This window comes from Lynx rufus, unplaced genomic scaffold (genome assembly GCF_022079265.1).
Source record: "Lynx rufus isolate CCGP_SWC_20201006 ecotype Redwood Valley unplaced genomic scaffold, mLynRuf1.p SCAF_9, whole genome shotgun sequence".
In the NCBI taxonomy this organism is placed as follows: domain Eukaryota; kingdom Metazoa; phylum Chordata; class Mammalia; order Carnivora; family Felidae; genus Lynx; species Lynx rufus.
In genome coordinates, this window is record NW_025814897.1 from 61353198 (window position 1) to 61363756 (window position 10559).

The 10559-nt window shown below is 37.3% G+C and overlaps 1 protein-coding gene across 1 annotated transcript; it reads right to left on the reverse strand.

Annotated features, from left to right (window-relative positions):
• Positions 1–8759: 8759 nt before the first annotated feature.
• On the reverse strand, positions 8760–9704 carry LOC124504603 (olfactory receptor 52M1-like). Its single transcript, XM_047070042.1, has one exon. It carries the CDS (start codon positions 9702–9704, stop codon positions 8760–8762), a length of 945 nt encoding a protein of 314 aa, XP_046925998.1.
• Positions 9705–10559: the final 855 nt, after the last annotated feature.

A 10559-nucleotide genomic window follows, 5' to 3' on the forward strand; every position in this document is an offset into this window, starting at 1 on the left:
GATTACAACTGATAACATCCAATAGAACTAGCAAATGCCTTTATAATCTGGTCCCTACTAGCCCTTTGGCATTACCTTCTGCTAAAGGGCTCATCTTTGAGTTTTCTTAAGTCTCAGCCAACCTAGACATTTTTAAAACGTCTACTTTAAGATTCTGTTTCATGTTTTTGCTTCTGCCTCTAACATTCTCTCCATTTCTCACATCATGTCTTCTCATTTCCTGCTAATTTTAAGGTTACAGATAGAGTAACATTGGACTTTTTTTTAAATCAAGTTATGTTTGTTACATTTCTATTCCACCTGTATTCTTCTATTCTCTCATTTATCACATTAGTAAATATTTATTAAACCAATATTATGACAGTCTAGGGGTTTAGTAGGCAGTGATGCCAGTCATATAACCCTGGGGACACTGACTTCATACAGTGATGCCTCTGGACTTAGGGAAAGGAAATTATGTCTTGTTGTGTGCCATTGATATATTAAAATGTTGTTGAATGAGTGAGTCAATCCATGAATGAATGAATGAATGAAAGGAGAAAATGAATAATTTAAAATGCCTTAGGAAAATTCTAGGTTAACACCCTTTCCGGAAAACAATTACAACATCATCATTGTGATTGTAATCATCACAATTAAAACATTCATCAAGTGCTTATGATATACCAGGAATTTTGCTAAATTCTTCATAAGTGTGATAATCTCTCTTTATAGGCACGTACACACTCACACACACAAACACACTCACAACCTTATAAAGAAGGTGCCATTATTTTCAGCATTTTATGCCTGATAATGTGTGCCCCATATCTGAATTATTGAACTTCGCATCTTCCTTGGAGATTGTAGTTGCTAATAACCTGGTTTTTCAATTTCTTGATCTCTTCTCCTCTAAAGGTCTTATTCTCTATCCTGTTGCACATAGTACCCCACATTCCATAGTCTAGGTTTTATTACCAATAAACCTGAATCTTTCATAATCTCATATTCATAATCTCAAACTCAAGTCATCCATTCATCACTTGTAACCTTATAACTTCCCAGCTTGTTCCCTCCAGTACTGTATGTTCAACAATCCATTGATAATATTCATCTTCTTCAAACCATCACTTTCTGATTTACCCAGTGTAAAATCCAGGATCGGACTCTTACATGGGGTCTAAACTCCCTTTCCTTTCTTGTGATCTTATCCTGGTGAATATGATCACCTTCATCAATTTTACCCTGAATATACATACAGGGTGTTCTGCAGCAGAGACCTAAACAAGATAAATTTCTTATCATATAACCTCATAGTAAATAATAAGTGCAACAACCTTCTGTCCTCTGTTTAGTATTTAATCTAGAAAGATGTGGTAAGATTCAGGTCAATTGTCCTACAAAAACTACTGGACAGCCCATAGACAAGGGATCAAGGGATGTGGGAAAAACTTTTCTCTGTTTACAAAGGGGAAAAAGGCAGTCACACATACTCCTCCCTCTCCCACCAATATATACATACATACATGCATACATGCATACATGCAGGATTTCAATTGGTTGACATTTGTTGAATGCATGACACAGTATATAGTTAATTTCTGTAAATATCTTGTGCACTTGGAAAGATAATATATATCGTCTTTGTTATGATATATAATGATCTATATATCCATTAAGTCTAGTTGTTAATCATGTTGTTTAAATCTTTATCTGTATCTTTCTTATTGTTTCATAATTTAATGAAAGAGATCATTTAAAAATCTCAAAATTATGATTAAATTTGCTTATATCTTCTTATAATTCTTCCCCTATGAGAGTGAACAACTGGAAATTGGCTAGGACTTCTGTGACAATGAACTCTGACCCATGTGGGAAGTCCAGAAAGTTCATCCACAACCTCTACAGCAATTAATCCAAAATGGTCAGGACTTGGTCAACAACTGCCAATTGCTCATTTTTTTTGTCTCCACTTCCAACACAGGACCCACTACAAATGTGTTAACTAAATCAATCAAGAAGCTCACCTTTAGTGAGCCCACTACCAATTTCCACATATTGACAACCGTCACTCAGAAGATACCTCAGGCCTTGCATGTTATTACCTTCAAACTTCCCACTCTTCTGACAGTCTTTGAATCTTTGCAAAAGGCAAAGAGTGATGACCAGTACTATTGCTACAGCAAACTCAAAAAACAGTATCTGCTTGTTCTCATTTGTTTATTTCCACAACTGTATTAATGTTTTAATGTTTTTTGAATGTTTTAATGTTTTGTAGTAATTATTAGTTGCATATAGGTTTTAAAACTTCCTGAATTTTGGTTACTTGAATTTCTTTCATTATCAAATAGCCACTGTCATATCTAGTAATGTGATCAACCCAAATACTAATTCTGTTACTAATGACATTTTTACAAGCAATTGTTTTTTGTACAAAAGTCTTCAGAGATTCAGACAGCAATTTCATGTGTTAAATACTGTGAAATACTGTATTGTACGATTCTGGAATAACTGTGAAATGTACTCATCAGCTTATTGGTGAGCCATGTTGACTGATATCAGCTGATATATCAAATAGTAATGAGAATGTCATCTGTTAGAAAAACAATGCTTCTCTCAGAAATTTGATTGCAATCTAAAAAGGTTGCCACATCTCTCTTCTGAATGATTGATGCAAATAAGAATTGTAAGTTCCTGTTTAGAACAGGAATGTTACAACATTAACATTTTTACTCATTTGCACTGAAAATAAGGAAATCCATTTACAGTGAGTATCAGGATGCTTTTCATGAGAACAAAAAAGAAGGTTTCAGAAAGACAAATACTGTATGATCTCACTTACAAGTGGAATCTAAGAAAAAGCTGACTTCATAGAAACAGAGAACAAGATGGTGACTTCCAGAAGTAGAGTGGGGGGATGGGGCGCTGTAGGTCAAAGGGTACAAATTTTCAGCTAAGAAAAATAAGTTCGGAGGATCTGATGTACTGCAGGTGACTGTAGCTAATAACATGGTATTGTAGACTTGAAAATTATTGAGAGTAGATATTAAGACCCACTCAGGATGACCACAGACACACACACACACACACACACACACATTAGTTATGTGATGTGTTGGATGTGTGTATACCAAATCACCATGTTACACACTTTTAAATATATACAACTATATTTGTCAATAATTCCTCAATAAAGTTAAAAAATAAAATGGAAGCAGAGAACAGCGGTTACTAGGGGCTGAGGGGAAAGGAAAATGGAGAGATGTCAGCCAAGGGGTACAAAATTTCAGTTATGGAAAGTAGATACATTCTGAGTCTAATGTATAGTGTAAGGACTATGGATAGCTGTACTGTAAACTTGAAATGTGCTAAAAGGATAGATCCCAAGTATTCTCACCACATACAAAAGAGAGGAAACTATGTGAAGTGATGGATATGTTAATAAGTTTGTAGCAATTAGTTCACAATATACACATACACAAAATAACCAAGTTGTGCATTTTAAGTATATAAAACAAAAAAGGGTACATTATTTAAAACATGGTCTAAGTAATAAATATACATTGTTAAACATTAAAAGTGAAATTTTTTAAATGGCAGGTTTCATGTATGGGGCCTATTTGAGATTTGTGACCAATGAAACGTTTTGGAACTTACACTTCCAAGATTGTTTTGAATAAATTTGAGCAAATACCAATGAAGATCTGTACTGAGTTAAATGTTATGATCTGAAAAAAAATATTTTCCTTTCTTTAAAAAATCTGTATAGAGGGGCACCTGAGTGGCGCAGTCGGTTAAGCGTCCGACTTCAGCCAGGTCACGATCTCGCGGTCCGTGAGTTTGAGCCCCGCGTCAGGCTCTGGGCTGATGGCTCGGAGCCTGGAGCCTGTTTCCGATTCTGTGTCTCCCTCTCTCTCTGCCCCTCCCCCGTCCATGCTCTGTCTCTCTCTGTCCCAAAAATAAATAAACGTTGAAAAAAAAATTAAAAAAAAAATCTGTATAGTATTAGGTTTCCCCATTCTTTTACTTCAACATCTCTGTATGCTCTTTGTACTACTTTTATACAGTATATGATTATTTTTAAACTGATTTTTAACGATAGTCTTTTGCATTGACATTAATTATTTAGATAACTGGTTTTGCTTTGCTATTTTTATTTTGTATTTTAAGTTGTCAGGTAAATTTTCTGTTCCTTTTTTGCATTTTCTAGATTTATTATTTTTATCATTCTGGTTATCCTCTATTAATTTAGTAATTATGTTTTCTAATATTTGTTACTAGTCTCCATGGAAATTAAAACATACTGATGGCCAATCTTGAATTTGCAGACTTCAGAAGTAATTCGCACACAAAAAAATAATTTCTCCTAGGTTTTTGTATTACTAAAGTTGGCATTTCCTTGATTTTGTTTGATGAGCACATTAAATCATTTTCCAGAGGAAAGGCTTCAGACTAGTTTACATACTATAGCGGAGACAAAGATTCTTCAAATAAGACAAGGATAATTTAGAGTCTTTTCTCAGAGGTTAGGATGACACTGCAATATAGAGAAACGTCTTTAAAGTCTTTAAATAAAGACTCACAAAATACCCATTGTGAGTTGTTTTTTGGGTTTTGGGGGGTTTTGTGTGTGTGTGTGTGTGTGTGAGAGAGAGAGAGAGAGAGAGAACAGTATTTTGATTTTCTTCCTTTTTCCTTTGGTTGCTTTTTTTTTTAATTTGTTTTTAAATTTGAGAATGAGAGAGGCAGAGAGAGACGGAGAGAGAGAATCTTAAGCAGGCTCCGCACTATCAGCGCAGAGCCCAACACAGGGCTCAATCTCAAGAACCGTGAGATCATGACCTGAGCCAAAGTCAAGAGTCAGATGCTTAACTTACTGAGCCACCCAGGCACCTCTGTTGTTTAATTTTTTAATATAAAAATATTTCAATTATATAATCACAAAAATATAATCATTATCATTGTGAAAATATTAAAATAATCTATATCATATAAGGTCAATATAATGCCACATGCAACATCTTCCTTTAATATTAACACCCTACTGTTAGTTACTTTGAAAAGACTATTCTAACTGAAAGGAAAATCTGTTTGTAGATTTTTAGTTCATCACCATAATTTTCTTTCTCTTTTTTTTTCTTTCATTTTAGAATTTGTCTCCAAACTAAGAATATCCAAAGGATACCCTATTCTGGAGGCAAAACATTTCTTAAGTTCTGTGGCACAAACTGACATAAAAAACCTGTACATGAATTATACAAATCAGTTCTCTTAAAAATTAACGCCAAAGACTGTGCAATAAGTAAAGCCTCAAACATGTCCCCAGTTTCTTTATAATGGAAAGTCACCATGGAATTTCTTTCTCCTCCCTTCTCTGAATTCACCGCATGATGTTCACAAATGCCTCTTTTTCTGTTATCCTTTTCTCCTGTTGATTCCATGATGAAATCAGATATGGTGAAATCTCATACCCATAGTGGCAAATTTTGATTCAAAAACACATTAATTATTAGAAATGTTTCCTGAATAGGAAACTTAACCACTGTGTTATCTGGAAAGCAATTGGTTGACACATATATTATAAATGTAAAACTTAGGAATCTAAGATTAAAAATATCTCCTAAATTTACTTGGAATGTGATCTGTGAAATTATGATCAACTTTAAGGGAAGTAGATATAGGACTTTTGGTATAATGGGTCAAATCAATCCTGTGAAATTGAGGGTATTTGGGTGGTTCAGTCAGTTAAGCCTGGGACTCTTGATTTCGGCTCAGGTCGTGATTTCACAGTTTGTGAGATCGAGCCCCATGTCAGTCTTTGTGCTGAGCGCGAAGCCTGCTTAGGGATCTCAATCTCTCTCCCTCTCTATCACTCTCCCTCTTACCCCTCTCTCCTGCTTGTTCATGCTCTCTCTCTCTCTCTCTCAAAATAAATTAATAAACATTTTTAAAAATTCTGTGAAATTATGATCAACTTTAAGGGAAGTGGAAGCAGAACTTCTGGTATAACAGGCTCAATCAGTTTGCTGCCATCTTAAGAAGCCCAGGCCAGGGGCATCTGGGTAGTTCAGTCAGTTAAGTGTCTGACTTCGGCTCAGGTGATGATCTCACAGTTCGTGAGTTCGAGCCCCATGTAGGGCTCTGTGCTGGTAGCTGACAGCTGGGAGCCTCCAGCTGCTTCACATTCTGTGTCTCCACTCTCTCCACCCCTCCCCTGCTCACACTCTGTTTCTCTCTTTCTCAAAAATAAATATTAAAAAAAAAAAAAAAAGGCAGCAGCAGCAGCCCACGCCAAGGATCACAACAGCTCTCCTGTAAGGTACACTGCTGATAGATATCTTAGGCCAACCTCCAGGGCAGTTCCTGAGACTACCATCCTTACAGGATCTCTCATCTACAAAAATCATCTTCCCTGCCTTTCTATTGGAAGCACTGAGTGACTACTACACGCAAATAAAATAACAGTGCCAGGAACTTGTGCTCCTGCCCATGCACCTGGTTGTGTCTTCTTCCTGGAGTACACTCAGGTGTCAGAGAGCTGAAAGAATAGCCAGCTGCCTGCCCACCTGTTATCCTGTGGGGGGGAGGGATACAGGATGGCAGTAGAATAGATAATATCTCATGGAATACATGGCAACCGGCACATGACTTCTAACGACAGGTCCCTTCCAGGGACCTCTGATCCTCTTAGTCTAGTGTCCTGGCCATGGAAAATACCTGATACAACCAAGATTTGGGCTTGGGAATCACATGGGGAGAATCTCTCAGCATCAGATTCATGAAAATAATAGTTCCATCCACATGTATAACAAACACATACAGAAATTATGGACATGGAAAATAATCATTGGAAAAAGTATATTCAGAACCCCCACTACAAGGCTTTCCAGACTATAAACATACTAAATGCAATAGTCTAAAACTTTAAATTTGTAACTTGAGTCATTGATTTCCTACTGACAGAGGTAGGACGAGTACTTCTATTATATAAACAATACATTTTCCCAACAGTACACTTTCAAGATAGAAGAGAAGGGGCACTTTTGGGGGGTGATGAAAATGTCTTCTACTATGATTGTGGGGTGGGTTACACGGGCCATACATTTGTTAAAACTTATCTAACTGTCCACTTAAGATCGGCCAATTTCACTGTATTTTTACACTCAAAAAATGAGTTCATACATTACAAATGCAACAGTCTAAAATTTGTTAAAAATGTAACAAGTCATTGGTGTCTTAATGACAGAGTGAACACACATTATCTGAGAAGAAAGAGAAAAGACTGGAAAAGGGCACCCTTGATAATTAACCTGGAACAACAGCTGTAAATTAAGAATGTCTTAGGCAAATGTAGGTGAATGGGCATGGAAGCGAAAATTTCAGCATGTTTTCAGATTGTCTGTTTTCTTCATCCTGCAACTGCTGCTTGAGTGAATTTACTCGTAATTGGCCAGACCACCACACTTATATGTTCAAAACATGTGAATATTTACCTTAACTAAGACCTTCTCCCTTAGGACATATACAATTCAATATTCCACGTGAATCTCAAACCTGCCATATCCAAATTAAATGTATTACGGTAGCCCTCAAACTTCTAGTCCTGCATCCATGTCAAAGGAATAATGCCAAATGTATGCAGTTTTCCAAAACAGAAAAATTTACACTCTACTTATAGTTAAATTACATATGGAGTGTTAGTGAATGCAGAGATGTTAGTCTTTGTGCCTAGCTATGGATGTTAAGTTCGTAGGATAAAGACATAAGGAGTGAGAAAAAGTTTCACAGCACAAATATCACTCCCCTTTTCAGATGGCTGCTAGTTTTTAAATAATATTTTTAAAAGATGAGAAACATATAGTGAAAGCTGAGGAAAATGAACAAGAAAAGAAGATAGTCTTAGATATTGGGGTAATAAAAGGGGAAATATTTAAATTTGTTAATAACAGATTTCACATTCTGTGTCTGGATATTAGGTTCAAAGTCAACTAATCAATAGGGAAAACTGAATATACATGGTAGCCTGGTGGTTTATTATAACTACTACCAATCAAATTTGAAATATATGGAACTATACTTTAGCAGTCAGTAGAATCCAGCATATGAAGTACCCCGTGCCTCTATCAAAATTGCTCTAGAAACCATAGAAGCCCTAATACCAATGTTAGTATTTTCACACAAACACATGTTTCTGAATTTAATTTTTATTTTTATATTTTTGTTTTCCTTGACTGGGTGATCATTTCTTCTTACTTACATTTTTAAGTCTTTGTGCATTATTAGTCTATTCATGTACCTTGAGACATTAATTTGATATAATTTGACTAGAGATACAACATTTATTACCTGTTTTTAAAAATCACAGCTATATATATGCCTCAATATTATTTCGCTTACTACTCTATAAAATTCAGCATATAGATCTCAGAGACCTCTTCCTTTTTTTTTTCTAAGTATCTTCATAGGTTTGTTTCTCCTTCTACCTACTGTTCATTCTGTATTATAACTCCCTCTGAAAGGTACATATTCAGAATGAGATGAACAAATTCATCACCAATATTTATTAAATAAAAAAGGTAAAATAATTTGCTGAGTTAATATTCTTAGAAATTCTAGACATATGATAAATAACAACTTTCAGGTGGGAAATGCAATTCAGCCTGTGGGAATAAGAACAGTTAATTATTTTCCCTACATCATCTCTATATATTTCTATATATAGATGATTTCTAGGTATTTCTATATATCTTGAGCCATCTCTTCTATTGATCAAACTAAAATCAGACAACTTTGACCTTTAGTGCTCTAAGAACATGCTCCTGTATTTTCTTGGTCCTTACTCCATACACAATGGGGTTGAGAAAAGGGGGCACCAAAAGGTACATATTTGCAATAAATATATGGACATGTGCAGGCACATTTTTCCCAAAACGGTGAGTGAAAATGGAAAAACCGGCTGTGGAATAGAAGACAAGAATAACACAGACATGTGATCCACATGTGCCCAGAGCCTTAAAGCTAGCTTCTCGGGATGGCAGGCGGAATACAGAGCGCAGGATGAAGACATAGGATACAGCAGTGAGAATGGCATCACATGAGCCAATGATAGAAGCCACACTGAGGCTATAACGTGTGGTGGCTCCTGTGTCCACACATGCCAGCTTCACCACAGCCATGAACTCACAGTAGGTGTGGGCAATGGTTCGTGTTCTGCAGTAGGGCAGCTGCCTGAGCAGGATGGGATGTGGAGAAAAGAAGGCTACGCCCCGAATCACCACAATAATACCCATTATGGTGATGCGCGCATGGGTGAGAATGGTAGTGTGGTGCAGTGGATGACAAATGGCCACGTAACGGTCAATGGCCATGGCCAGGAAAAAACCCGATTCCATGGTGGTAATGCTATGGATGAAGAACATTTGGGTCAGGCAAGCATCAAATGCAATGTCATGGGCTCCAAGCCAGAAAAGACAAAGCATGCGGGGCAGTGTAGATGTGGAGAGGACCAGGTCAGTGACGGAGAGCATGCACAAAAAGAAGAACATAGGCTCATGGAGACTCCGCTCTGCCCTCACCACGGCCAGGATGGTCACATTCCCCACCACAGCCACCACATACATGGAGCAGAAGGGAATCCCAATCCAGACATGCAGGTGCTCTAGTCCTGGGATGCCCATCAGCAAGAAGGTGATAGGAGAGGGACGAGAGGTGTTGAGAGGAGGCATGACGCTTTTCCCTTTGCTTTCTGTCACTACTTCTGAAGATGAAGCTGCTATGATAGATGATCATTACCAGATGCTGAAAACATGAAGATTCAGTTCAAGAATACCCTTATGTTAAAAACAGTTCAGGGGCGCCTGGGTGGCGCAGTCGGTTAAGCGTCCGACTTCAGCCAGGTCACGATCTCGCGGTCCGTGAGTTCGAGCCCCGCGTCGGGCTCTGGGCTGATGGCTCAGAGCCTGGAGCCTGTTTCCGATTCTGTGTCTCCCTCTCTCTCTGCCCCTCCCCCGTTCATGCTCTGTCTCTCTCTGTCCCAAAAATAAATAAATGTTGAAAAAAAAAATTAAAAAAAAAACAGTTCAAATTCATAACCAGGTGTATTTCAATTCACTAGGACCAAAGTAACCATATTTGCAACATCACATAAAATACTGTGTTTGAAAATACAGAAAGATAATTCATGTATCATTTCATATTATCACAAGGGCAAATAAGTCACCTTAACTCCGTAAAAAGATTCCCTGTCTATTCAATTGTACTTAATTCAACAACTGTTCAGTAAGCAGTGACTGTGTGACAAACCATGTTCCAGGCACTGGGAATAAAGTAATTCACAGATCAGATTTATTCTCATGGAGGTTACACTCTACAAGGAAAACATCATAATATGATAAACAATGACTAGCATGTGTGGGTGACAAGAATGCCATATATAGGGCACCTGGGTGGTTCAGTTGGTTACACATCTAACTTTAGCTCAGGTCATGATCTCACTGTTCATGGGTTCGAGCCCTGTGTTGGGCTCTGCGTTGACAGCTGAGAGCCTGGAGCCTGCTTCAGATTCTGAGTCTCCCTCTCTC

What these genes read in the sequence shown, in the direction of transcription:
- LOC124504603 (XM_047070042.1), bottom strand. Translation starts at nt 9,704, where the DNA reads ATGCCTCCTCTCAACACCTCTCGTCCCTCTCCTATCACCTTCTTGCTG.